We start from the raw sequence: 27,994 nt of genomic DNA, 5'->3' as shown, positions 1-27,994 counted from the left end.
CTTAAACAACAACCTAAATTATCCGTTTCTTTACGTGAAACAGTCATTGTTAAGAGGAGGGCCATGTTAGTTCTATGTAACCCTCTTTTCCAATGAACAGGACCGACTGGAAAGCAGAAGTTTTCCTAAGCTATGGCTCAGACGGGCGCCTGACAACGTGAGCTGCAACTCACAAGAACGTATGCCTTTTAAAAAAATGGGTGAGTCAAGTAACTTGCAGTCAGACTCTTGATTGTTAGACTACCGGTATTTTTCGGACTATATGACGCACGGGTGTATAAGACGCAGCAAGATTTCGAAGAGGTAAGCAACCAAAAAAAAAAAGGTTTTGCCCTCCCCAGCCCACAGGAGCACTCTGCAGGCCTCTCAAAGCCTCTGCGTGCCCTGTTTTTGCCCTCCCCAGCCCACAGGAGCACTCTGCAGGCCTCCCAAAGCCTCTGTGCGCCCTGTTTTTGTAAAAAACGGGCCAGTTTTTCACAAAAATGGGATGCACGGGGCAGGGCTTTGGGAGGCCAAAAATGGCTATATTCGGTATATGAGACGCACCAACATTTCCACCTTCTTTTAAGGTGGGGGAAAAGTGCTTCTTATACTCTGAAAAGTACGGTAATCTGTATTCTAAGCTGATTTGGGGGGAGAGCACCGGAGGGAGAGAGGCGGTTCAGGTGTGCTGGGTCTTCCAGCCACATCTTTTCATTTCTGGCCAACCTACTGTCCATCAGCCTCCAGTTGAGCAAGGGGTCATATACGAAGGCTTCCAATACGGCCATGACGCTGTCTTTGTGCTCTCGTAAGACTTCCATCACGGTGTGGCAGGTGATCCGGTAGTTCCCATCTAAGCCAGTGACCTAGGTGGGGAAAGGAAAAGGCAGGAGAGGAGGGGGGGAATGTCAATGGAGAGTCCCAAGACATCCTGGTCCTGCTTGTCCCCTGCTTTTTTTTTTCTTTTTTTCAAAAGAGGCAACTGGACTTTCTGGTTTTTCTTTGAAGACCTTTCGCTTCTCATCCAAGAAACTGAAACTGCGGAGCTGAAGAAGCTTCTTGGGTGAGAAGCGAAAAGTCTTCGAAGAAAAGCCGGAAAGTCCAGTTGCCTCTTGGAAAAGCACCTTTGGGAAAAGTGGGGGGGCGGCGGCAGTGGGAAGAGTCAGCAAATGGGGTCTGATTCACAAAACCTCCAAGATGTAGAATTTATCAGCGTTTCTTGCAAAAATCAAACCCAGAAGCACATGGAGGTAACTGATTCAGCTGAATTCAGTAATTTCTTTATATACATAATAACGGATGAAGTATTTACAATACCAATAGCTGATTCTTCAACGTGGTAAAAGTTACAGGCAGAACACAAGGCAGGAGAGAACAGTTAGTTTCATTTCAGCAGAGCAGACAAATTCACACCCTGGTTTCAGTTTCGTTTCTCTGCACAGACTCAGAAGCTGCAGAATAAGACACGCCCTGGTTCCAATCTATCCCAGCTCCCAATTGGCTGACTTAGTTGCTATGCCTATTCATTGGCTGACCATGTCTCTCCCAGTTCATGAATAATCGGACAGAATTCAAGGTTTGGAAGGCCAGGAAGGCTCTGCTGACATCCTGGCGGGCTTTTCAAAAGCTGTAAGGGGCCTGGTAGGTGGGGCGTCCCACTTCTGATTGGCCAAACTTGAGATACCAACCAGGTACGTAAATAGGACTTCTGGTCCGTTACTAACCAGTGGCATTAAGTCCTAGCAACAGCTTCCTGAAAGGAGTGTCCAGAATGTCTTATGATGATGGGGGGCGGGGACAGCAATGCAACCCCATCAAAATAGTGGGGGGATGGAGCACAGTTCGAGCCTCCAGTTTCAAAAATATTTTTAGGATAGGATGGTTTCTGAGATGCCAGGTCAGTTCACAGGGGAGCGGCAGCCAAGGAAGGGAAGGATGAGAAGTGTGTGTGAGGGGGGAGGAAAAATAGCACCTGGTTCTATCCTAGGAAATAGTTCTAAATGTTGTAGGACACGGGTGTCAAACTCGATTTCATTGAGGGCCGCATCAGGGTTGTGTTTGATCCAGTAGTGGTGTTGTGTCTTGCCCGCTCTCACCGCAGCCGGGGCCTTCTTATCTGCTTCCGAACGCTGAGGAATGTCCTAGTATGCCTCCCGGCCCCAGCCCTGGCTCCATGCCCAGACAGGCTGAGGAGGAGGAAGCACCTCCCGGCCCCAGCCCTGGCTCCATGCCCAGACAGGCTGAGGAGGAGGAAGCACCTCCCAGCCCCAGCCCTGGCTCCATGCCCAGGCAAACGGAGCAACTAGACCCCTCCCCCTCCCCCACAGCATGTGAGCCTGAGGGAGGTCAATTACCAACAGCTGCCGACTGGAGTGACCCTCGCTTCAGAAGAATTGATAGGCGGCGTCAGAAGGAAGGGAGGGGCAGGCCTGGATAAGTGCTGAGTCATGGAGCCACACGCCATGGCCTATATAAAGGATCTGCTTTCTGGCATTCTCTGAGTCAGGCAAAGTCGAACATATCTCGCTGAAGTCACTTTCTGGTCTCCTGCCTGCCTTGAGGACTTTGCTAGGACTTTGGCAGAGCTGCAGAGGCACGCCTGATTCGGATTTCCCTGACCCGGCCGTCAGCGGAGGAGTGGGACACGACAAGTGGGTTTCAAGTTTGGTCACTACCGGTTCGCTCGTGGGCGCGCGCATGCTCATGCATGACGCTTCTGCATATGTGCAGAGACATCCAGGCGGGTGGGCAGAGCCTGCTGCCACTGCTACCAGTTCGCCGATCCGGGGCAAACCAGTAGCAACCCACCACTGGTTTGACCTTGGTGGCGGAATGAGAGGGGCCAACCTCACTCGTGTTGGGGTGCCTGTGGCGGCCCGAGTGCTCTGCCAGTGAAAACGGGCTCCCGAGCTCTGTTTTCGGCTGCCATGGCCTCCTGCAACCCTCTGCCAACTAAAACGGAGCTCGGGAGGGCCGTTTTCGCTGGCGGAGGCACAGTGGGCCAGTCCTTTGCTGTTTTCAGGGTGGCCCCGCGGGCCAGATCTAAGCACCCTGCAGGCTGGATTCAGCTCCCGGGCCTTGAGTTTGACACCCCTGTTGTAGGATCTTGTTTACCTCCATGGCGTTGGTCAACATCCGGGTTAGCCTGAAAGGGATCTTCTCCGGGAATTTCTCTCGGGTCATCGCCACCTAAAATGCAGGCAAGGAAATGAAGAGAGGCTTCAAAGTAGGGAACGGTGAGTGCTGAAAGGTATCAAAGCAGGGAAGGGTTGTGGTTCGGGTTTTTCCTGAGTTTTTCATTTAAGTTGCCCGAACTGATTTTCAGGGCCACAGTAGTGGGGAGCAAAAAGATGGCAGAATGGTTGCTGGAAATGGGTATGTCTAGTTTAATGAAAGAAGGACTACGGGTGACATGATAGCTGTGTTCCAATATCTCAGGGGCTGCCACAAAGAAGAGGGAGTCAAGCTATTCTCCAAAGCACCTGAGGGCAGGACAAGAAGCAATGGGTGGAAACTAATCAAGGAGAGAAGCAACTTAGAACTAAGGAGAAATTTCCTGACAGTGAGAACAATGAAACAGTGGAACAACTTGCCTCCAGACATTGTGTGAATGCTCCAACACTGGAGGTTTTTAAGTTTTAAAGAAGAGATTTTGTCTGAAATGGCATAGGATTTCTTGCCTGAGCAGTGGGTTGGACTAGAAGGCCTCAACGGTCCCTTCCAGCTCTGTTATTCTGTTCTGTTCTGCCTAATCTTCTATTCAATGCCTTTCCTGATCTTCACTCCTCTTTGGGTTCAGCTCCTACTTTCCCACAACAGAAAACCCTGAAGTTTTCTTTTAAGTTTAAGTTAAAGCTAAGTTAATGCTAAAAGACAGCGATCAGGTCTCCCTCTTTGTCTTGTTGCTTCGGCCCTGAGTGGATATGAAATAAGGAGTGATTATTATTTTTGTCTTTATCTGAACTGAGTGCTTCGTTTTCTAAAAAGCAAACCCCACCAGCTTACCTCAAAGCAATCTCCAAAGTCGATGTGCAGGATTTTGCCACTCAGCCGGTCCAGCATAAGGTTGGAGGGATGCCTGTTTGAAGGAACAACACTATTTACTGGACAATTTGTGGCAGGAACTCAGAATCACATCTTATACTTAACTCTCCCCCACTCCCTCCTATTAAATAAAGCATAATTCTGCTTGGCTCAGTTCTTTGATTCCCTTTTCTTTCCAAAGAAAGTTCATATTTATCTATAGGCATTGCATAAAGATAAAGGTTCCCCTTGCACATACGTGCTAATTGTTCCCGACTCTAGGGGGCGGTGCTCATCTCCGTTTCAAAGCTGAAGAGCCAGCATTGTCCGAAGACGTCTCCGTGGTCATGTGGCCGGCATGACTCAACGCCAAAGGCGCACGGAACGCTGTTACCTTCCCACCAAAGGTGGTCCCTATTTTTTCTACTTGCATTTTTTACGTGCTTTCCAACTGCTAGGTTGGCAGAAGCTGGGACAAGTCACGGGAGCGGCACTAGAGATTTGAACCGCTAAACTGCCGACCTTTCGATCGGCAAGCTCAGCGTCTTGGCCGCTGAGCCACCGCGTCCCCATGGGCACTGCATACAATTCAGCAAATTGGCTTGCATCTCTATGATTAATGATGCTTTATTACCAGCTGATGTCTGCGAACAGAGCAGGGATTGTGAAATGCCTATTCTTACTCTTTAGGGAAATAGGTTTAGTTTCACTCGCCTGTCGCCAAGACCCAAAATGTAGCCAACCATCGACATCACGGCTAACGAACGAGTGTAATTCGTTCTTCGGTCAAACCACACCTAGGGAGAAAGAGGAAATCAAAAAGTGGGTGATTGATGCCCAATTGGGACGTATATTCTTTTTTTTTTTTTAAGAAAAAAAACGTGGAACAGCAGCTATTTTAGCTCTTAACACAGATATTTGAAAGTGGGAAGTAACCACGGAGGGGGTCGTTTTATCGTTTTAACGATTTATCCACGTTTTTGTTCTAATCTTGACTGGTAGACAAGAAGCGTTTTTCAGGGTTCGTAAGAAGGACCAGGAACGGGCCTTAGCTGTACCTCTGAGCTGGGACTCTTCAGCCACAGCAGCTTAGCCAGGTCATCACCGGCTGTATTGTTGACGGCGTGTTCGAAGACTTCCACCTTTTGCATTAGAGTGAGATGATCGTAATCCGGAGCCATCTAAGAATCATTGGATTAACAGCATCCATTAGCCACTGATGTTCTTTTTCAGGGAGGAGAAAAAAGTATGAACGGGTAGAAAAGAAATGCAGGAACCGTTCTGAGCAATGAGGGCGGCCGCTGCTCCAGAGAGCAAAATGAACGGGGCGTTATGTCTATGGAGATTCTCAGCCATTCAGGCCACGGGTCTTCCAAAGGTACATTTTTTCCACCTGGATTTTCTGGGGTTTTTTTTTTTTTCTTTGAAGGTGCTTTGCTTCTCATCCAAGAAGATTCTTCAATTCTGACTGGTTGGTGGGGAATGGAAGGATTTGGCAGCCCGTCTTCATTTAAAAAACGAAAGACAGAAAAGTCCACAGCAGAGGGGGCCGCGGGGGGGAGGAGGGAGGATACAACAATACTGCAATGCTCTCTACATGGGGCTCCCCTTGAAGGGCATCCGGAGGCTGCAGTTAGTCCAGAATGCGGCTGCGCGGGTGATAGATGGAGCCCCTTGTGGCTCCCGCATGACACCCATCCTGCGCAGACTGCACTGGCTACCTGTGGCCTTCGGGTGCGCTTCAAGGTTTTGGTGACCACCTTTAAAGCGCTCCATGGCATTGGGCCGGGTTATCTACGGGACCGCCTACTGCTACCGAATACCTCTCACCGACCCGTGCGCTCTCATAGAGAGGGTCTCCTCAGGGTGCCGTCAGCGAGGCAATGTCGTCTGGCGACGCCCAGGGGAAGGGCCTTCTCTGTGGGGGCTCCCGCCCTCTGGAACGAACTCCCCCCAGGACTCCGTCAACTTCCGGATCTTCGAACCTTCCGTCGCGAGCTCAAGACACATTTATTCATCTGTGCAGGACTGAGCTAGATTTTAAACTTATGGGTTTTAATTGGGTTTTGTTTTTATATTTTAATAACGGGCTTATAGAATAAGTTTTTTAATTGTTTTTATATTGTATTTATGTGTTTATATGTTTTTTAAGTGCCTGTAAACCGCCCTGAGTCCTTCGGGAGATAGGGCGGTATATAAATATGATTAATAATAATAATAATAAATAATAACATCCTCTATCTCCAGTCTACAACACAAGTCCTTTCAACAGTTCCAAGAAGGCTCCGCACCCACTTACACTACTCTGGTGACCCGGAGGACGCTGATAAAGTACGTCCAAGTGGCCTCAACGACTCTCTCAAAAAGGATGCAAATGACCAGCTGTCTGCAAGGAATATAAATCCTTCCATTATTCCCCGTCATCCAGTCAGAGCTGAAGAAGCTTCTGGGATGAGAAGCGAAACGTCTTCAAGAGAAAAACCAGAAAGTTTTGAAAAAGCACCTTTGGGAGAACTGCGTACGGCTCAGGGGTGAAATCTAAATTTATTTATTTTTTTGCTACCGGTTCTGTGGGCGTGGCTTGGTGGGGGGGTCATGTGACTGGGTGGGCGTGGCTATGTGACTGGGGGATCAAAAGACAGAAACTCACTAGCAATGAACTGCTAGAGCAGGGTTGGACTAGATGACCTCCAGGTCCCTTCCAGCCCTGGATTATCCTCTGAAGCTGCGTCTAGTGCCAGGTTTGTACTCCTTCCTTCCTCTCCTCCTTCCTTCTTTCCTTCCTTCCCTGCCTCCTTTCTTTCTCTCTCTCTCAAAAACGACCCCCCCACGCCCCGTTTTTCCTCCCTCCGCTAGTCAAACCAAAAAAACAGGGGTGGGGGGTGGGGAGTCCGTTTTTCCTCCCAGCAGGCTTCAGGGAAACTTCAGGGAAGCCTGCTGGGAGGAAAAACGGACTCCCCCCCCCCGCTTTTTTTGGCTAGCACCCAGCTGAGCTGTGCGATCATCAGAGGCTTTTTTTTTAACTTTTAAAAGCATTTTTTCTTCAGCCGAAAAAATGCTTTTAAAAGTAAAAAAAAAAAAGAAGGCTCTGATGATCGCGCAGCTCAGCTGGGCATGGGCGGGGGAGGGGGGGCAGGGATTTTTGCTACCAGTTCTCTGAACCACCCGCCGCCATCGCTACCGGATCGAGCGGTCCGGTCTGAACTGGGAGCATTTCACCCCCTGGTCTGGCTACCCAGCCGTGTTTCCTCAGCCTGAGATTCAGGGACAGAACACATGAGTTGCGAAACCCTGAAGATCGAGCAGGGGGCAGGAGCTCACCCTCAGCATGATGCGATGCTCAATGTTGAGCAGAATCTTCTTCTTCTCCCGGTAGTCTCGAATCAGAGCGTGCAGGGTGTCGCAGTGGGGCACCCAGCCTATAAGCCCGGAGTTGGTGGAGAGAGGGATCACCGCGTAGCGCTGGATGCTAGAGGAGGAGAAAGGGGGAGGAGAATACGCGTTGAAAAGGCTGGGATTTCTGCTCACAGACAAATGGGGTTTAAAAAATGTGCTCACAGACACATGGAGGCTGACGTACATGCTGTCCTAATGAATTTACGTAATATGTTGGCTTAGTTGGAGCAGCCTGTAATCATGGCTGACCTGGGCGTCACACAAAGACCCTGTTGTTGTGGCCCGCCAGCAGCCAATGGAGCTGGCAGCAGAATCGGACAGTGAGGAGGTTGGGGGGGGGACATGGACCAGTCTTGGAGTCTGGGGAAGGCTCTGCATCCGAGGCAGAGAGGGGGCCAGGGCCCTCTGACAGTTATCAGCTGCCTTCGGAGTCGGACATCAGCAGGGCAGAAGAACAGCTGGAGCCTGTTCCCAGTGTGTGCATGCACAGAGCTGCCAGGAGAAGCGAACAGCTAAGGAACAAGGGTCGACTCAGGAGTAAAGCCACAGGTGGACGGTGAATGGCCCCTCCCATAGGGAATAAAGAGGAGAGAAAGGGGAGTGGAGTTTGCAGGAGGCAATTAGTTCATTTCATTAGTGTGAAGATCCGTTTGTGACTCTCAGAGACTCCTTGCCAAGTGTTTTCTCATACACGTTTGGTAAGATATCGGCCTGGCAGCTCTCCAAAGCCTGATAAGGTCTGTGGTTGTAAATTCAACCTTGAAAGACTGTTTGCCGGGACTTCGCTGGATGTGAATGACAGGAATTCACATTAGCTTAATAAAAAGGGATTTTGTCGGGACAAGGAATCTGCTTCGTGCTTTTGGGAAGCCTAGATCAGGACACCTGCTGGCATTGGCAACTTCATGCTGCTTCCTCCCATTCTTAAAATGGGATTACCCTGTTTCCCCCAAAATAAGACATCCCCTGATAATCGGGCTTTTGAGCGCATGGCCATAAGGCCAAGCGCTTATTTCAGGGTTCAAAAAAATATAAGACAGGGTCTTATTTTCGGGGAAACACGGTAAAAGGTTTTGAAGCTGGCCAATATACTGTATGTATGAACTGTATATCTCTGTCTGTCTGTCTGTCTGTCTATCTATCTATCATCGCCAGGGGAGCTTTTTATCAGATCCGCCTGATCCGCCAGTTGCGCCCCTTTCTGGACCGGGTTTCTCTGCGCACAGTCACTCATGCCCTCGTTACATCTCGCCTGGACTACTGCAATGCTCTCTACATGGGGCTCGCCTTGAAGAGCACCCGGAAGCTCCAACTGGTCCAGAATGCAGCCGCGCGGGTGATAGAGGGAGCACCTCGTGGTTCCCATATAACACCGCTCCTGCGCGGGCTGCACTGGCTTCCGGTGGTCTTTTGGGTGCAATTCAAGTGTTGGTTACCACCTTTAAAGCGCTCCATGGCTTAGGACCGGGCTATTTATGGGACCGCCTACTGCCACAAACAGCCTCCCATCGACCTGTGCGTTCTCACAGGGAGGGCCTCCTTGGGGTGCCGTCGGTGAAACAATGTCGACTGGCAACCCCCAGGGGTAGGGCCTTCTCTGTGGGGTCTCCTGCCCTCTGGAACAAGCTGCCTCCGGGGCTTCGCCAACTCCCCGACCTTCAGACCTTCCGCCGTGAGTTGAAGACTCTTTTATTCCATCGAGCTGGGCTAGCCTGACTAAGTAATTTTAAATGGGGTTTTAGTTTTTTGTATTAATTAGTTTTTAAATATTTTGGCCATTATTTATATACATTTTAGTCTGTTTTTAATGTGTATTTATTGTATCTTTTAAATTGACTGTAAACCGCCCTGAGTCCTTCAGGAGAAGGGCGATATACAAATGTAATAAATAAAATAAAATAAATATCTATCTCTGTCTCTCTTTGTCTCTCTCTCTATCTATATGATTATCTATCATTTTATCTATCTATCCTGTTTCCCCAAAAATAAGACATCCCCTGATAATAAGCCCAATCGGGCTTTTGAGCGCATGGCAGTAAAGCCAAGCGCTTATTTCAGGGTTCAAAAAAATATAAGACAGGGTCTTATTTTTGGGGAAACACGGTACTAACTATTGCAGCATTCAAAAAAAAGCATCTAGTAAAGTTACGGCAACTCCACCAAAGGTCTCTTCTCCGTCTTACAACACCTCTATATTCCGCTTCTATATTCCCCTGTATTGTTCCCTCCAAACCATTTGCAATTTCTAGTTTCTCCCTTGTTGCGCCGAAGGAGACCTTGCCACCCATCTTTTCTAACAAGCCATTAATGCTGGCTGGGATGAAGGCAGGGGAGGCACCTGAGGTTTTTACGGAGGGACGTGGGGTCGTTGGCGAGGAGAGTGTTCACAAGGCCGAAGAGCTGCATCACCCTTTCGTCCTGGCGAAGGTCCTCGTGTCCTTTCAGAAGAAACACAAACTCGTGCCCGTTGCTTCCTGTGGAAAAGAGGAAAAGACCCCTTGAGGTGTGTGAAACCGGTGAAGCCAAGAAAGAACTTGCCTCCGAGGCAAGGTAGAAGGTGTTGTATTATGTTGGTTTAGTGGTGCAGTGGTTAGAAGGCAGTACTGCGGGCTACCTCGGCTGACTGCCAGCAGTTCAAGTCTCACCGGCTCACGGTTGACTCAAACGTTCATCCTTCTAAAGTCAGTAAAATGAGGACCCAGATTGTTGGGGGCAATAGGCTGACACTGTAAACTGCTTACAAGAGGGCTGTAAAGCATTAGGTAAAGGTAAAGGTTCCCCTCGCACATATGTGCTAGTCGTTCCCGACTCTAGGGGGCGGTGCTCATCTCTGTTTCAAAGCCGAAAAGCCAGCACTGTCCAAAGACGTCTCTGTGGTCATGTGGCCGGTATGACTCAATGCCAAAGGCGCACAGAACACTGTTCCCTTCCCACCAAAGGTGGTCCCTCTTTTTCTACTTGCATTTTTTTAATGTGCTTTCGAACTGCTAGATTGGCAGAAGCTGGGACAAGGAACGGGAGCTCACCCCGTTATGCGGCACTAGGGGTTCGAACTGCTGAACTGCCGACCTTTCGATCGACAAGCTCAGCCTCTTAGCCACTGAGCCACTGCATCCCCCTGTAAAGCGCTATGAAGTGGTATATACGTGCTACTGCCATTGGTTAACTTCCTACAGGTCAAATAATAAGCACGCACTGCCCTTAAGTTAATGATGAACAAGGCAAAATATACTAGAATAAAACCGAATCCCGTAGGCAAAACGTTCGCTGATCCTTCCCGAGCTTCTTCAATTGTCACGACACCCATTAATTTCACACGCCTCCTTTCTTAGCCTGGATGCATTTTATTGCTGGACTGATTGGCCTCCTTAAAGGATCTGCTCACGAACTGGACAGCTACAAGAAATTGATTTGTTCTGCATCCTGAGAGGTACATGAATGGGATATGGCTGCCCAAGGAATCATCGCATCGGCTGGCCTCTTCCGAACGCGATATCTTTTTAATTGGGTGCCGTTCTGCAAGAGAGAACCCGGCAACTGATACATCTGGAATCGGGCAACTCAGTCGTAGCCGAGAGAAGCCAAGCAAAGTCGGAGGTCTCTGAAAAGCCCCTTTGCTCATCCAGAGCCAATTTCTCACCCATTAAGGTCAACTTCCTCGGCCTCTGTTTGGAGGTGATGACTTGCAGGGAGGGCGCGATGGACTGAATGCGGATGATCTGCTGATTGGGGTCGTACGTCCCCGGGACGGCCAGCTCCAAATCGCGGCACATCAGGAGTTTGGGGGAAACGTACTGGAGCTCCAAGGATGTCAGCTGTTGTTGGCAAGATGGGAAGTAAGCAAACGAAGCAGTTTAGGACACTGTTCTGAAGGACAGATGGAAACAAAATCCCCACAGGGGACCAAGATCCTCCCTTCCCAAACCTGAGGCAGCTGCTTGGAGATGCGCCGGAAGACGTGGTAATACAGATCCCAAGCCTGGGTGAGATCCTTGACATTTCCTGATTTCATATATTTCCGGCACCATTCCTGAGCCTCCATCAGATCTCTGCCGTAAGCCTGCAGGAAAGGAAACAGTTGCTCTGGGCTTACGGACAGATCGAAAGGCTGATCGTGGGGATCAGCCACCTGTTGTGGCTGATCCACACAGCAGAGCTGGTTGCAGAGTCGGACAGTGAGGAGGTTGGGGAGGAACGTGGGCCAGTCCTGGAGTCTGGAGAAGGTTCGGACGAGGGCTCTGCGTTGGAGGCAGAGAGGGGGCCAAGGACATCGGGTAGTTCTTTGCTGCCTCCAGAGTCTGACATCAGTGAGGCAGAAGAACAGCGGGAGCCTGTTCCCAGTGTGCGCATGCGCAGAGCTGCTAGGAGACAGGAACAATTAAGGAAACAGGGTTGACTTGGGAGTAAGGCTTGGAGATGATTGGCCCCTCCCATAAAACATAAAAGAGATGCGAACGGGACGTGAGCTTTTGCAGGAAGCAATTAGTTCATCTGGCCGATTCAAAATTTGAAAATTCTGTATATGACTCTGTGCCAAGTTTGGCCTTGCCCTGCATCTGGACATTAGCTGTCTGGCAACGTTCCACGTGAGAAAGGTGGGTGTTGATAAGCTTCCTCTGAAAGACTGTTTATCAAGCCTTGCGGACTGTAAATGAAAGTAATTTACAGCCGTATGAATTAAAGAGGTTTGCCGGGACTAAGCTTGTGCTGTTTAATTTCTAAGGAACCCTAGGTCAGAACACCACCTACAAATGCCTTCCCCCTTGGAAAAGCAATTTAAAACAGCAATCATTTGGGCTTTCTCTTTCCTGATCCTCAACCAGAGCTATTGCTCATGGCTTCTGGCTGACCGCTAAGAGGCCCCTGATGTGGCATCTCGTAATTCATTATGTCAGACGGAGGCTGTTCCTTTAAGCCAGTGTTCCTATATCCAGCTCAAATTCTTGGGTTTTCTTTTTCTTTTTTTTTTATGGGCAGCTGTGGAACCTGATTTGTTTCCCTCTTTTGTTGCTACCTGGTTGAAGGAGGTTTCCTTGAGCGTCTGAGGCCCACGCTCCATCATGGCATGCAGCGGCTCGAGCACTTCGAACATCCCCTTCACGTTCCTCTCCCCGAAATAGAGGCGAGACGCTTCCTCCAGCCCTTCGTGCCACATCTCGTGCCACAGGATGGCCACGCGGATCAGCTCTTCGCTCACCTGGTGGCAGAGAAGAGGAAGTTAAAAGGCAAAAGGAGAGTGAGCGGTGTGCATTGCCGTTCAACTGCATGGGAGTCTTAGTCTCTTCACTGAAGTGTCCCTATGTTCTCCACCCCACTCTGCTGGATTGAGCTCTCAGTTTGTTGCAAAATCAAATCCAGAAAGCACACACAGCAGGATTCATTAATTTCTCTCTATATCAGGGGGTCTCCAACCTTGGCAACTTTAAGATTTGTGGACTTCAACTCCCAGAGTTCCTCGGCCAGATTTGCTTTGCTGGCTTAGGAACTCTGGGAGCTTTGCTGGCTGAGGAACTCTGGGAGTTGAAGTCCACAAGTCTAAAAGTTGCCAGGGTTGGAGACCTCTGCTCTATATACATAATAACACATGAATAAATGTACAATACCAACAGCAGATTCTTCCAAGGTAGCAGTTACGAGCAAAACAGAAGCGGAGTACGGCAGACTACTTTCACTTTCAATTCTCAGCAGACAGACTCAGAAGTTAAGCCACGCCCAGACTCCAAACTGCTTCAGCTCCCATTGGCTGACTTAGTTGCTATGCCTATTCATTGGCTGAACTTGTTACCATGTCTTCCCAGTCATGAATATTCTGACATGAATAAGGCCAGGTTGAAGGAAAAACTTACCATGTCAGCAGTGGAAGATTGGTGTTTCGAACCTACACCAATTGAGAAAATAATCTTGCTAGCATTAAGATCAGCAGAGAAGTAGCAGCAGATGCCGAGAGAACTAAGCAAGAAAATGACCCTCGGCATCCACTGAACGGATATGCGCTTTTTTTTTCTTTTAAAGGCAAAAAAAATGCTTTTAAAAGAAAACAAAAGCCTCTGATGATCAGGCAACTCAGCTGGGATTGTCAGCTTTTTTTTTTTAATTCAAAAAGTTTGACAAAAAATTTTTTCCCACCTTTCCCCCCTCCCCCCTCCCTTCACAAACCACCCTCCCCCCTTCCCCCCAACTTCCTGGAACAAACACAAGGTATAGTTAAAAATAAAACAAACATATGCTAAAAAAATTTCCCTCCCAACTCTATTATACTCCTACAATTCTCATCAGTTCCTAACCTCCCCCAAAACAATCAGAAGTAATATGTCCTAATCATTCAAAGGCAGTCTGATATCTCTTCATCTGATATCTGGTTTGAATATAGTCAATCCATTTTTTCCATTCATTTAAGTATCTTTCTTGCGTATTGTCTTTCAAAAAGGCTGAGATTTTTGCCATCTCAGCCAAATTGGCAACTTTCAATATCCATTCTTCTACTGTAGGTAGTTCTTTTTTCTTCCAATACTGTCCTATCAGTAATCTTGCCACTGTTATTAAATTTAAAATCAGTTTAGTCTCAATTACTGTACAGTCCGTAATAATTCCCAACAAAAAAAATTGCGGCAGGAACTTTTATCTTCTTTTTCAGAACATTTTGTATAATCCACCAAATTCTTATCCAAAAAGCCTTCATGTTCTTTGGGATCGTCAGAGCCTTTTAAAGGCATTTTTTACAACCTCTTCGGCCGAAGAGGCTGTAGCAAAAAAATGCTTTTAAAAGTTTAAAAAAAAAGTTGGCCACGCCCAACCAGTCATATTATCTCCTCCCCCCACACCAATCCACGCCCACAGAAGCGGTAGTAACAAATCTTAAATTTCGCCACTGGATCTAACCCAGACTGACTGCAAGAGGGAGTCACACAACTGTTCTCAAGGGATGCATAAAGTTGCTTATGAGACAATCCCAGCATCTGTAACAAAAGGGCTCCTTTGTGGCCTTTAGTAAGCTCCCTTTCCCACTTCTGGTCTTAGCAGCAGCAGCAGCAGCAGAGAGTGTAAACGGAGGCCAGGGAGCGTCAACAGATTGGCAGTTTCCCCAGTTTTTGGGAAAGGATCTCATTCTCGGCCCAAACTTGCTTTAAGTAGCATTTAGGGAACCGGTGTATAGTAGCTACGGTTCTGAGGAGGGGCAACAGCTTGCACGAGATTATCCAAATAAGGATTATAAAAGTTAATAAGCCAGAGCACAACCATATGTACCATGAACAGACAGATTGGTGGAGAAACACGGTTTTTTTTAAAAAATATAAAACTTTTTAAAAAATCCACTCTTTTCTGAGCCCTGATCGAATTCTTTCAAACTGCGCGTGCTATAAATAGGCGCACGCACACACACACACACACATAGAAAAAGAATCAGCATTTGCAAAACTGAATAAAACAAAGGCAAAGCTGGGTAATTGGGAGTGAACCGGGAAAGTTGACTGAAATGATATAAATCGACGAAGATCAGGGCGAGGGTATAAAAGAACGAAGCGGCTTGTTCCTTATGGTTTTGCATGTTAGCAGGGAGTTGTATATATGACCAGGGGTGGGCTTCAAAAACTTTTAATAAAGGGTTCTCTGCCTGGTTGCTGGGTGGGTGGGCGTGGCCATGGTGGGCGTGGCCTAGATGACCTCGGGTGGGGGGGACGTTTCTGTCCTCCCCAGGCTCTGGAGTCTTTCCTTGAGCCTCCGGGCGGGCAAAAATAGCCTCCCCAGGCCCTGGAGGCCCTCTGGAACAGGGGTCTCCAACCTTAGTCCCTTTAAGACTTGCGGACTTCAACTCCCAGAGTTCCTCAGCCAGCCAGTCCACAATTCTTAAAGGGACCAAGGTTGGAGACCGCTGCTCTGGAATGTCCGGTAGGCCCCTTTTTCGCCCTCCCCGAGCCTCCGCGTGCACCCTGCACTTACCTCCAATGGGCCGCGTGGGGACTCCTGGGAGGGGTGAGGTGGGAGGGGCCAGCCAGGAGTGGGATTTAGGGGTTCTCCGAACTGCACAGAATCTTACCTAGAGGTTCTCCCGAACCCCCAGCAGCCCCCACCCCTGTATATTACCCACCATCATGGCTTGTTGGACGAGCGTGTTGCTGTGTTCGCACATATTTTTCAAGATCTTGTTAGCAGCATTGTGCCGGGCTGTCGTCGTTGACTTGGAGGCGACCGTCAATGGATAGATCAGAGCCTATAGGAGGGACCAGAACAAAAGGGCAATTCGTCAAAGCTTGGAAGGTTTGGAGTCTGAAACGTGTGTATGTGTGTGTGTGTAGGGAGGTCTCACCTGGGGATGGTACCTTCCAATATCAGTGAGCAACTGGTAAATGAGCCGTCCCACCAATGGCCGAGGTGTGTCGATTCTTGCAATCAGCTGTGGGATTACCTGATTTTTCAAGGGGAGCAAGAGAAGGAGAGATAAGGAGGGGGGGTGGGGAATTTATTCTACCCTTTCTTAAAGCTGTATAATCAGGCAGCTGCCACTCAACAAATTCTACTATCCGCTGCAGGAGGCGGAGCTTCCTATTTTAAAATCCAGAGCTCTGGGTCAAGACTGGAGAACGGCCCCTGCCAAAAAACCATGACCAAACTACACAAGAAGGAGGAAGAATATTTTTGCTGACATCACATGTTAGCGGATGACCTCTATAACGGTCTGGTTCGGTTCTGCAACCCAACAAGAAAGACACAGACTTCAGAGGATAATTAGAACTGCAGAAAAAACAATGGCTACCAACCTGCCTTCCATTGAGGGCCTGTATACTGCACGAATCAAGAAGAGGGCCGTGAAAATATTTACAGATCCCTCACATCCTGGACATAAAATGTTTCAACTCCTACCTTCAAAACAACGCTACAGAACAGTTTATTCCCGAAGGCCATCACTCTGCTAAACAAATAATTCCCTCAACACTATCAAACTATTTACTAAATCTGCACTACTATTAATCTTCTCATCATTTTCATCACCAATCTCTTTCCACTTATGACTGTATGACTGTAACTTTTTGTTGCTATCATTAAGGGTTAAATTGCAACCTATGACCATCATTTGTGTTGTAAATGTTGTACCTTTGATGTATTTTTTTCTTTTTTCTTTTATGTACACTAAGAGCATATGCACCAAAACAAATTCCTTGTGTGTCCAATCACACTTGGCCAATAAAAAATTCTATAAAAAAAATTCTATAAAAAATAAAAAAAAATATGGAAGGTGGGGCGTGCTAGCTGGAGGATTCTGGGAGTTGAAGTCCACCCATCTTGCCCAAGTAAGACAGTGTCAGCATATTCATGAACTGGAATAGGGCATGGTGGCAAGGTCAGCCAATGAATAGGCATAGCAACTAAATCAGCCAGTGAGGACTGTTTGGAAACTGAAACTGGGAGGAGCCTGGGCATGGCTCTGTATTAAGCTCTGAGCTCTGAAGCTGCAAATTAGTCTGCTCTGCTGAATTGAAACTGAAACTCATCTCTGCTGTTCTCTCTGCTGCCCGTGTTTGCTTGTAACTACTACCACACTGGAAAATCTGCCATTGGTATTGTATAGTTATCTCTGTGTGTTATACTGTATATAAAGAGAAGTGAATGAATCCTGCTGAATCAGTTATCTGTGCGTGCTTTCTGGATGTGATTTTCGCAACAAACTCTGACAGACAGGTGGTTCGTACTTTCAAACCAGCCCCTTACCTGAAGCCAGGTGTCTATCTGGATGGCCTTGACCCCTTCCACCAAGGCTTCGTTGACTTCTGGCCAGTGGCCATAGTCAAACCACAATGTAAGAACCCTGGAGAAAAAAACAAACCAATTCCATGAGCTCCGTTTTCCTCCTTAGGGAAGAATTACAAAGGTGGGAGTGGGGGCACAACTTTGCCCGTGGGCTTAACCATGGGTGAAATCCAGCAGGTTCTAGCGAACCAGTAGCGGAAATTTTGAGCAGTTCGGAGAACCGGCAAATACCACCTCTGGCTGGCCCCTGAGTGGGGTGGGAATGGAGATTTTGCAGTATCCTTCCCCTGCCACGCCCACCAAGCCACGCCCACCAAACCGGTAGTAAAAAAAAAATGGATTTCACCACTGGGCTTAACCCTCCCGCTAACCCCACCCCCAAAACCTGATGATGATTAAAGGTGTCAAATCAAAAGGCACCTGAGCGTATCCTGCAGGTTGTTTCCCCGGGACAAAGAGATGGATCGGAAGAAGCCCTGAACTGCCGGCACGGTGTACATGAGGAGGGTTTTGGACAAGTCCTGTCGGGAAGAGAGAAGGAGGGATGAGTTATCCTCACAAGTAAAAGGGGAGTCAAGGATTTCTTGGAGGAGGAGGAGGAGGCTCTGACCCCGTGGGAGCAGCCTGACCTCAGTGACCTTCTTCTGCACAGGTGAAGGGGCGGGGCTGTTCTCAGCGCTCTCGGCCTCACTTTCGCTGTTGCTGCCTTCCGTGTTGGCGCTGGTGACGCTGGTCCCACTGGCATGGCGCAGCTTCTTCTTCTCGTCCCGGGCCTGATTCTGGAGTTTGTAATGCAGGACTGCTTCGAAGTTCATCACTGCCCAGGCATGCCAAGCCTGGGAAGAGAAAGAGAAAGGCATAATCTGGCCACTGACTGAGGCACCAGTTCAGTCCTTGAGTCAGATGACTATCATTAAGTGTTGCAAGTGTTGTAGCTTGATGAAGGTATCTTGTCTTTTATGTACACCGAGAGCCTATGCACCAAGACAAATTCCTTGTGTGTCCAATCACACTTGGCCAATAAAGAATTCTATTCTATTCTATTCTATTCTATTCTATTCTATTCTATTCTATTCTATTCTATTCTATTCTATTCTATTCTATTCTATTCTAGGACTATCATTAAGTGTTGTACCTTATGATTCTTGATGAATGTATCTTTTCTTTTATGTACACTGAGAGCATATGCACCAAGACAAATTCCTTGTGTGTCCAATCACACTTGGCCAATAAAGAATTCTATTCTATTCTATTCTATTCTATTCTATTCTATTCTATTCTATTCTATTCTAGGACTATCATTAAGTGTTGTATCTTATGATTCTTGATGAATGTATCTTTTCTTTTATGTACACTAAGAGCCTGTGCACCAAGACAAATTCCTTGTGTCCAATCACACTTGGCCAATAAAAAATTCTATTCTATTTTATGTACACTGAGAGCATATGCACCAAGACAAATTCCTTGTGTGTCCAATCACACTTGGCCAATAGAAATTCTATTCTATTCTATTCTATTCTATTCTATTCTATTCTATTCTATTCTATTCTATTCTATTCTATTCTATTCCATTCCATTCCATTCCATTCCATGACTATCATTAAATGTTGTACCTTATGATTCTTGATGAATGTATCTTTTCTTTTATGTACACTGAGAGCATATGCACCAAGACAAATTCCCTGTGTGTCCAATCACACTTGGCCAATAAAAAATTCTATTCTATTCTATTCTATTCTATTCTATTCTATTCTATTCTATTCTATTCTATTCTATTCTATTCTATTCTATTCTATTCTATTCTATTCTTCACCTTTTAGGTCCCACAGCTCGTTTTCCCCAGAAACAAAACTTATATGGACTTATCTCCTCCCTTCTCTAAATTTTCTCTTGACTCTTTTGAAGGACAGTGATGCAATCTGGTTTCCCCTGATCAATCCCCCCTTGAAACCTACAGCTGTTCGCTTTAAAACTTAACTACACAGGCCACACCTGCTTTCTTAAATGTTGTGTATGCTTAGCCAGGTATCCAATCTGGGTCGGTCATTGGAGTCAGAGGTTTTGTCCGTCTTCTGAGCTTTCGGACTAGTGCTGGAGCCCATCTTCAGGGAGCCGCGGTGGCGCAGTGGTTAGAGTGCAGTATTGCAGGCTACTTCTGTTGCCTGCCAACTGACTGCAATTTGACAGTTCGAATCTCACCAGGCTCCAGGTTGACTCAGCCTTCCATCCTTCCATGTTCAGTAAAATGAGGACCCAGATTATTGGGGGCAAAAGACTGACTCTGTAAGCCGCTTAGAGAGGGCTGTAAACCACTGTAAAGCGGTATATAAGTCTAAGGGCTATTGCTCTTCCTTCCTTCCTTCCTTCCCCCCTCCATTCCTTCTTTCCTCCCTCCCTCCTTCCTCCCTCCCTGCCCCCCTCAGCTTTCCATCCTTCCGGGGTGGGTAAAATGGGGACCCAGACTGTTGGGGGCAATAGGCTGACACTGTAAACCGCTTAGAGAGGGGCTGTAAAAGCACTGTGAAGCGGTATATAAATCTAAGTGAAGTAACTGAAAGACTTTGGCCACCTAATGAGAAAGAAAGACTCCCTGGAGAAGAGCCTAATGCTGGGAAAGATTGAGGGCAGAAGAAGGAGGGGACGGCAGAGAACAAGGTGGCTGGATGGAGTCACTGAAGCAGTAGGCATGAGTTTAAATGGACTCCAGAGGATGGTAGAGGACAGGAAGGCCTGGAGGAACGTTATCCATGGGGTCGCGATGGGTTGGACACGACTTCCCAACTAACAACAACAACAAGTCTAAGTGCTATTGCTATCTTCTCTTTAGCTCGGAAGACAAAACCTCTGGTCCTGGTGACCGACCGATTGGATCCTGCAACTTTATCCTGGGGAACGTATATTCACCGTCGCTGTTTACGTAGGGCATGTCAAATTTTTCAACCTTCAATTTCCAAACATTGGGGGGCGTTCAAAAGTTGTGACACGTCTTGGGGATTGTAGAGGTATTTTGGTTACTTTTAATATAATTTAGATGTGCTTGGTAAGTAACTACATTAAGTGTCGTTTACTTTTTAACGTTTTGCTTTGTTTCACTTGGCCAACTGGCAGTCGTCCAAAGTCAATTCCAGCCGCACCGTTAGCAATCCAAATGAAAATGGGGATGTCGTTTCTTCCTTTCGGAACCTTCCTCGCCCTCCAAAGGCTGCTCAGCCCTTGACTGACTCGCTTCCTTTAGCAATGCCATTGTTTTCCCTCTGGAGTTTGCGACCAGAGTGAGTCCTTCTTGGTGAGGCAACCTGGTTCCTGGTTTCTTACGCCGGCGGCACGTGAGAGCCGGCACTAAAAGCCGCTGAGGGACCTGCCTGACCTGACCTCTCCCTTGACTTACTTTGTACCAATTGCGGTCGTGCTCCGTCGAGGCGCTGTAGTACTGAAGGACTTTGGGAATGGTGCTCTCGTTGATGCCTTGCAGGTTCAGCTGCCACTCTCCCAGTTTCAGGAAACACCTTGAGAATAGGACAAAGAAATCTGGGTTACCAACAGGAGGAGGAGGAGGAGGAGGAGGAAGAGGAGGAGCCTATCCATTAAGTCAAATCCGACTCTTGGCAATTCTATGGGCCAAATTTCTCCATATCTTCTGATCATGCACTATTCCTTTTAAGTTTTGCTATGTTGTGTCTGGTTGTCAGCTTTGATCGTGTCCAGCCACCACGTTCTTTGACAGCCTGGTTTCCTTTTACCGCTAACTCTTCCAAACCCAATTGCTTCTTTCTCCAGTGAATTCCCTCGAATCAACATCATCATCATCATCATCATCCTCTTTTAACGACCCCATAATCCCTTGCGGGGTGGAGTCTGGGCAACTGAACGGAGCTGAGTGTTTACTGGCCGGGTGCCCTTCCTGTCGCCAATGCGGAGTTTTTTTTCCCTTTTCAGCAGATATATTCTCCGTGTGCCCAGAGAGAAACATCTGCCTCTACCTAGGATCGAACTAACAGCCTCCTGATTGTGAGGCGAGAGCTCCACCACTAGGCCACCGCGCCACTCGAGTGAATTCCCCCGAATGACATGGTCAAGTAAATGAGAGGCAGTTTCGTGATTTTGCCTTCCGGTGACATGTCTGGTGTTACGCGCTCCAGTACTTGCTTGTTAATCACCTTTGCTGTCCAAGGAACCAACACGACACTTTGATTAATAATTTCAGTGTTTGGGAGCTAACTGGCCACAATCTTGGCTCTGGATCCTGGATGATTAGCCAGAAAGAGGCCATTTTCCATCTCTGGGGATATAACTGCATCAGGGCTCCGGGAAGGGAACTCACAAAGCCTCTGTGGCTCAGACTGCTAAGACAGTCTGTTATTAACAGCAGCTGCTTGCAATTACTGCAGGTTCAAGCCCCACCAGGCCCAAGGTTGACTCAGCCTTCCATCCTTTATAAGGTAGGTAAATGAGGACCCAGATTGTTGGGGGCAATAAGTTGACTTTGTAGATAATATACAAATGGATGAAGACTATTGCTAACATAGTGTAAGCTGCCCTGAGTCTTCGGAGAAGGGTGGGATATAAATGCAAAAATAATAATAATAATTAAAAAATGCCTCCTTAGGGAGCCTTAAGTACATTTTGCGCTACTGACCCTCCTGTTTCTAGAGAGATAGCTACCTAAAGCAGGGATCTCCAACCTTGGCAACTTTAAAACCTGTGGACTTCAACTCCCAGAATTTTGGGAGTTGAAGTCCACAAGTCTTAAAGTTGCCAAGGTTGGAGACCCCTGACCTAAAGAGATATTTACATACTTCTTGCCACTATCTCATTCTGGTTTATTGGAACCAGAGATCGGTACTTGTATGCCAAAGATATGAGGAGATGAACTTTTAATCTTGTCAAAGTAAGAAATGGGACTCTTCCCCTTCGATCGGAGGTCCCCAACCCCTGGTCTGTAGACCGACCTTGGGCCGCAGCAAACAAGCAAAGCCCCATCCGCAGGATGCAGGCACCACACAAAACCACACACCCCTCCGGTCTGCGGAAAAACAACCTCCCTCTATGGAACCGGGTCCCTGGTGCCCCCAAAATGTTGGGGGCGGCTGCGTTAGGGCAGTTGCCGTTCCTGGGTTCGGCAAGGCGAGTCTCTCACCGGGCCATGAGCTTGTGAAGCTCCTGTCGGTGCTGCTGATCCTCGGTGGCGATGGCATGCTGGGCTTGCTGCTGCATCATCTGCACGAAATGCTGCATGTGCTGGAAGGCTTCGATCTGCAAGACGAGAAGCAAAGCAAAGGGGTTGTGATGCGTCACTGCTGGGCTGCTAAGGAGACTGCAAACCCCCCCCCCCAGGACCATGCGGGGCATCCTCTGCTCTGCTCTGAAAAGCCATTTCTAAGTACAGGCGTGTTGTGACCTAGGCTCACTTAGGCATAAAAGACACAATTAGTATTAAAGAACTCTATTTTATTATGCTAACAGCTGGGAATTACTTCATTCCCAGCTTAGTCCAAATGAAGTTCAAAACAAAGTCCTTCAGAAAAAGTCCTTCGGCCTTATCACAAACCTTTGTCTTCTTTGGCACTCTGCCAAAGGCTTTTCTTGGCAAGAACCCCACAAAATTCAGAAGCAAGAGACACCGACTAGAAACAATTGTAGCAATGTTGCTTTCCTACAAAGAGCCCAAGAGCTGTTGCTGCTCTTTTAAGCCTTACTCCCGAGTCGTCCTTTTTTCTTCAGCTGCTCTTGCCTTCTGGCAGCTCTTCTCAATCGTGCACTAGGAACAGGCTCCTCCTGTTCCTCTGCCTCTCTGCTGTCCGCCTCTGGAGGCTCCGAGGTCCGTGCATCACTCCCAGATGGCCCTGGCCCCATCTCCGCCTCTGATGCACAGCCCTCATCCAGGCCTTTCCCTGACTCCAGGACAGTTGTGGTGTCCTGGGGTTGTGCGATCATTTTTTTTTTGGAACTTTCCAACAATGGGGAAGCCAGATCCACTTAACAACCCTGTGGCTGATTTCACATCTGCAGTGATTCATGTAAGCACTGTGGCAAGAACGGTCCTAAAACGGGGCAGACGGACCTCAATTAAAAAAAATATGTCTCGCTCAGCAGCCAAAATTTTGGGTTCGATGGCAGTCGTAAAGAGAGGACTAGCTGCATTTGGTGCTGGGCATTAAAGGTCTGCAAGGAATTGTAGTGCGTATCGAAGTTTTTGCGTAAAAGGCACCTTTCTTCAGCATCCAGTCGGAAACAGACACAACTCCAGAAAAGAAGGGGGGCGGGAAGACATGTTCTCTTCAAAAATTGTGGAGGGGAGAAAGGTGGCAAGGAACGAAAGGAATCTCTGGCTCGGTTTTATCTGCCAGCACTACAACGGCTCTAAGACAGAGAGAGTTCCGCAAGAAAGGGAAGGCATTCTTAAGAGAGTAGCCCCATCCTACCTTACGGGCGCTTTTCCACATGTGCTTCATGTATGCGTAGGTCACTTGAGGGTGAAGAGTGGGCAAAGGATGGTCCAGCTGTCGGGATGGGTCGACCCCCAGGAGCAACACCAAGGTCTTTTGGGCTAAAGCCTTCGGCAAGGAACAAAAGGAGAGACAAGTGAACAAGCAGAGCTCACCTTATCCTCCGGCTGGGGAATTCTGGGAGTTGAAGTCCACACTTCTGAAAAGCTACGGAGGGAAGCTGAAGGAAGGGGAGGCCAGAGTTACTCACCAGCCTACCGCTCTTGCCACACAAACTGGCGTACTTGAGCCACATTCTCATGTCCTCGTGGGGGTTGACCACGAGCGATCGGACCATGAGGATCCGCTGCCAGTCCTCTACGATCCGCTGGCAACCCTAGGAAGAAAGGGAGTTTCTCTTTCTTTCTTTGCCAGTAAAAAGTTTTTTATTTTTAAAACACATTAAAACGAAAGACAAACATACAACATTTATATAGATCTCACTGTTTATCAGCTATTCAAGACAGTCCTTTCCTATTATTTACACACATTTTAGTTTTATCTTACTCTACTTTTGTTTATCTACCGTTCCTATTTTCTAACCATTCATAGCATTTGCTCCAGACCTTATAATATTCTGTGTCCTCTTTCTCTTTCATTTCTTTTGTAAGTTTGTCCATCTTTGCACATTCTAATATTTTTTTTAATTAGTTCTTCCTCTGTTGGTGGATTTTCATTCTTCCAATTTTGGGAATAGGCTATACGTGCTGCTGTGAATAGATGGAGTATTTTTTTTTTTAATTTACATTTATATCCTACCCTTCTCCGAAGACTCAGGGCGGCTTACAGTGTATAAGGCAATAGTCTCATTCTATTTGTATATTTACAAAGTCAACTTATTGCCCCCCCAACAATCTGGGTCCTCATTTTACCTACCTTATAAAGGATGGAAGGCTGAGTCAACCTTGGGCCGGGCTTGAACCTGCAGTAATTGCAGGCTGCTGTGTTCTAATAACAGGCTTCTTACCAGCCTGAGCTACCACGGCCTCTACCACTATTAAATGTTGCGTATCGTTTGTATAATTTTCTGTTGGAATCCCTAATTAAAAATTGTTCTGGCTCTCCCTTTATTGGTTTCTGTATTATTTCCTGTAACCACTTTTTAATTTTGGCCCAGAATCTTTTCGCCACTGGGCAGGCCCACCAGAGATGATAATATGTTCCGTAATTGCTCTTGCATTTCCAACACTTTGGTGAGTTATTGGGGAACAACTTTGCTATTCTGGCTGGTGGTAGATGCCATCTATGGAACATTTTCATCTGGTCTCCTGCGTGAGCAGGGGGTCGGACTAGATCAGGTGTCCCCAACCTTTCGGACCTCAGAGACCACTGAGTTCATAATTTTAAATCCTGCGGACCACTAATAGGATCTGCCTAATGACTGGCTGGGTGGGTGTGGCTAGCTGGTCATGTGACTGGGTGGGCGTGGCCAACTCCTCACCTCCCCATCCCGGGGTCTTTAGGGCCCCAACAGGAAGCAGTTGTTGGAGCTAAGCAGCCACCATGAGAAAGAGTTGGCAAAACAGCTCAATTCAAATTGGATCTGACCGAGAAGGAAGCTCAGCAGAAGCACCTCACTGAGGACTAGGAGCATAGGCTTTCCAAGCAGAGGGAAGATCTGCGGGAATGCAAGGCCAGGTACCAGCGCCTACAGACTCAGCGGGCATAGATGGTCAGCCGGTTCCAGCCCATGAGGCAGTCTCACTGAAACGAGGCCCTCCGGCTCTTTGCCACCAGCGGCACTTCCCTCCAGCCTTCGCCCAAAGCCCCACACCAGGAGGCTGAAGCAGACCCCCAAGTCGGAATTTCTGCCCCCCTCCGACCCACACAAAAAGACCCCGAAGGGGGAGACTCTCTGCACCAACACAAACGTTCACTGCACATATCCGTCCTGGGCCTTTTCTTTGAGGATCCCTGATTTAGTGTAATATTAAAAACGCAAATAATTTTTCTGTGGACCACCAAAATTTTCTCGTGGACCACCAGTTGGTGATCCCTGGACTAGATGACCTCCAAGGTCCCTTCCAATTCTGCTACTGTTAAATCTAGATTCAACTGCATCTGATTTTTAATTATTTAGCCATCTAGGAGAGAACCTGAAAGCTGTCTCTATAGAGTTTTCTGCGCCTTCTTCAAATAATTTTATTTTCCCCTAAAAGCCGGGAGATCAACTGTTGGAAGGGGGCTGGGATCACTTGGGGCGACTTTCCCACTCATCTAAAATTAGAGGAAAGATGATGCTGCTTGAAGCTTTTTTTGAAACCGACTTTCCACTAAACAATCCAGAAGAATGTGATGAGTAAGAGCCAGAAGTATGTGTCCTTTCTTTGCCCTGTTTCCCCTCTTTTCGGGGTGATAAACAGCTCCATCTGCAGACTTTCCCCCATCGGCTTTTCCTTCCCCGGTGGAATGTTCTCTGAGCTCTTCCAGACAGGAATTCAGCTCTGGAGGCGAAATGCTTCCCAGATGGCATAGGAAACAAGGAGACGGCTGCTGGCAGTGACACGTACACAGGGCTTAGGCTGGGGGGACCCAGGAAGAGGCACAACAGACAGGAAGGAAGGAAGGAAGGAAGGAAGGAAGGAAGGAAGGAAGGAAGGAAGGAAGGAAGGAAGGAAGGAAGGAAGGAAGGAAGGAAGGAGATGGGGAAGGGAGGGGAGGTAAAGGGAAGGGAAGGGAAGGAAAGGAAGGAAGGAAGGAAGGAAGGAAGGAAGGAAGGAAGGAAGGAAGGAAACAGGGAAGGGAGGGGAGGTAAAGGGAAGGGAAGGAAAGAGATGGGGAAGGGAGGGGAGGGAAGATAAAGGAAGGAAGAGATGGGAAGGAGGAGGGAAGATAAAGGGAAGGGAAGAGAAGGAAGGAAGACAGGAAGGCAGGAAAGGGAGAGAGAGAGGAAGGAGATGGGAAGGCAGGAAGGCAAGGGAGGAAGGAAGGGAGAAAGGAGATGGGAATGGGGAAGGAGGGAGGGCGGGAGGAAGGAGGAAGGAAGGAAACGGGGAAGGGAGGAGAGGTAAAGGGAAGGGAGGGGAGGGAAGATAAAGGGAAGGGAAGGGAAGGGAAGGAAGGAAGGAAGACAGGAAGGAACAAAGGAAAGGGAGAGAGAGAGGAAGGGAGAGAGGAAGGAGATGGGAAGGCAGGAAGGCAAGGGAGGAAAGGAGGGAGAAAGGAGATGGTAATGATGAAGGAGAGTGGGAGGGAGGGAGGGAGGAAGGAAGAAGGAAGGAAGGAAAGGGAGGGAGGAAGGAGATGGAAATGGGGAGGGAGGGAGGGAGGGAAGGAGGAAGGGAGGGAGGAAGGAGATGGGAATGGGGAGGGGGAGAGTGAGGAAGGGCGGGAGGGAGGAAGGAAAGAAGGAAGACCAAGCTGGGATCCTGCACTCTGCTTGTGAGGAGGCTGGATGGGGAGAAACCCAAAGATAAAGACCTGGAAGTCCTGGATACAGGTAACAAAACCGGGCAGGCCAGCAAGCCGAACGGTGTCTCAATGGCAAAATGTCCTGCAGGTTCCTAGTCTGGTAAATTTTCCAATCAAAATATTAGATGTTAAGAACCCTCCAAAACAAAAAGCTTCTAATCACTGACACGTCGGCTCCAGAAAGCGCTCCAGGCGAAATGCCGGGAATTGGGAGTTCTAGTCTACATTCCGAGTATCAGACCTGCTTCTTCAGAGCTGTTGCTTCCAGGGGAGCCTTACCTGAAGTCTCTCCCACCAGATCTGGCGAAGGATCTCTCGCCGTTCCGGCACCAGCTTGTACTGGATGACTTCTTCCAGCTCGGACAACATCTGGCAGGAGACCATCGCCTGGAAAAAAAGGGGTTGGCACCATCATCATCATCATCATCATCGCTACTCCGGAATGACAGGTAGTCCTCAACCGACGACCACAACGGAGCCCAAAATTTAGGTTGCTAAGCGAAGACCGGGTGTTCGGCGAGCTTTGCCCCCTTTTGTGACGTTTCTCGCCTACGTTTCTGAAGCGAGTCGCTGCCGTTGTTAAATTTGTAACGTGGTCGTTGAGCAGATCTGGGTTTCCCTCGCTGAAGGTTGCAAAAAGGGGATCACGTGACACCCCCCCCCCCCGTGGGCACTGCAACCGTCATAAATGTGAATCGGTTGTCAAGCATCCAAATGCAGATCAAATGTTGAGCATGAGGGGTCATGCTGCAAGGGTCGAAAGTATGAAAATACGTCACTCTTTTTAGTGCCATTGTAACGTCAAACTTTCACTAAGTCAGGGGTCTGCAAACTTGGCTCTTTTAAGACTTGTGGACTTCAACTCCCAGAGTTCCTCAGCCAGCTTTGCTGAGGCTGAGGCTTTGCTGAGGCTTTGCTGGCTGAGGAACTCTGGGAGTTGAAGTCCACAAGTC

At 48.0% G+C, this 27,994-nt stretch overlaps 1 protein-coding gene across 2 annotated transcripts in view; it reads right to left on the bottom strand.

Moving 5' to 3' along the window:
* MTOR (mechanistic target of rapamycin kinase) overlaps positions 1 to 27,994 on the bottom strand; it is a 95,024-nt gene that overhangs the window by 6,381 nt on the left and 60,649 nt on the right. For both annotated transcript variants that reach the window (XM_058161019.1, XM_058161020.1), the window contains 20 exons: positions 27,321 to 27,428; positions 23,842 to 23,967; positions 23,568 to 23,699; positions 22,283 to 22,398; positions 20,534 to 20,651; positions 17,775 to 17,981; positions 17,566 to 17,666; positions 17,107 to 17,203; positions 15,707 to 15,805; positions 15,488 to 15,610; positions 12,416 to 12,598; positions 11,327 to 11,461; positions 11,042 to 11,216; positions 9,740 to 9,875; positions 7,327 to 7,474; positions 5,064 to 5,186; positions 4,720 to 4,802; positions 3,988 to 4,060; positions 3,097 to 3,171; positions 713 to 848 (listed from right to left, as the gene is read on the bottom strand). In XM_058161019.1, the coding sequence (XP_058017002.1) occupies positions 713 to 848; positions 3,097 to 3,171; positions 3,988 to 4,060; positions 4,720 to 4,802; positions 5,064 to 5,186; positions 7,327 to 7,474; positions 9,740 to 9,875; positions 11,042 to 11,216; positions 11,327 to 11,461; positions 12,416 to 12,598; positions 15,488 to 15,610; positions 15,707 to 15,805; positions 17,107 to 17,203; positions 17,566 to 17,666; positions 17,775 to 17,981; positions 20,534 to 20,651; positions 22,283 to 22,398; positions 23,568 to 23,699; positions 23,842 to 23,967; positions 27,321 to 27,428 (2,494 nt within the window). The remainder of the gene's footprint in view (positions 1 to 712; positions 849 to 3,096; positions 3,172 to 3,987; positions 4,061 to 4,719; positions 4,803 to 5,063; positions 5,187 to 7,326; positions 7,475 to 9,739; positions 9,876 to 11,041; positions 11,217 to 11,326; positions 11,462 to 12,415; positions 12,599 to 15,487; positions 15,611 to 15,706; positions 15,806 to 17,106; positions 17,204 to 17,565; positions 17,667 to 17,774; positions 17,982 to 20,533; positions 20,652 to 22,282; positions 22,399 to 23,567; positions 23,700 to 23,841; positions 23,968 to 27,320; positions 27,429 to 27,994) is intronic.

This window comes from Ahaetulla prasina, chromosome 18 (genome assembly GCF_028640845.1).
Source record: "Ahaetulla prasina isolate Xishuangbanna chromosome 18, ASM2864084v1, whole genome shotgun sequence".
Taxonomy (NCBI): domain Eukaryota; kingdom Metazoa; phylum Chordata; class Lepidosauria; order Squamata; family Colubridae; genus Ahaetulla; species Ahaetulla prasina.
Note: the sequence above shows the minus strand (reverse complement) of the source record. Positions and strands in the feature narration are given on the sequence as shown.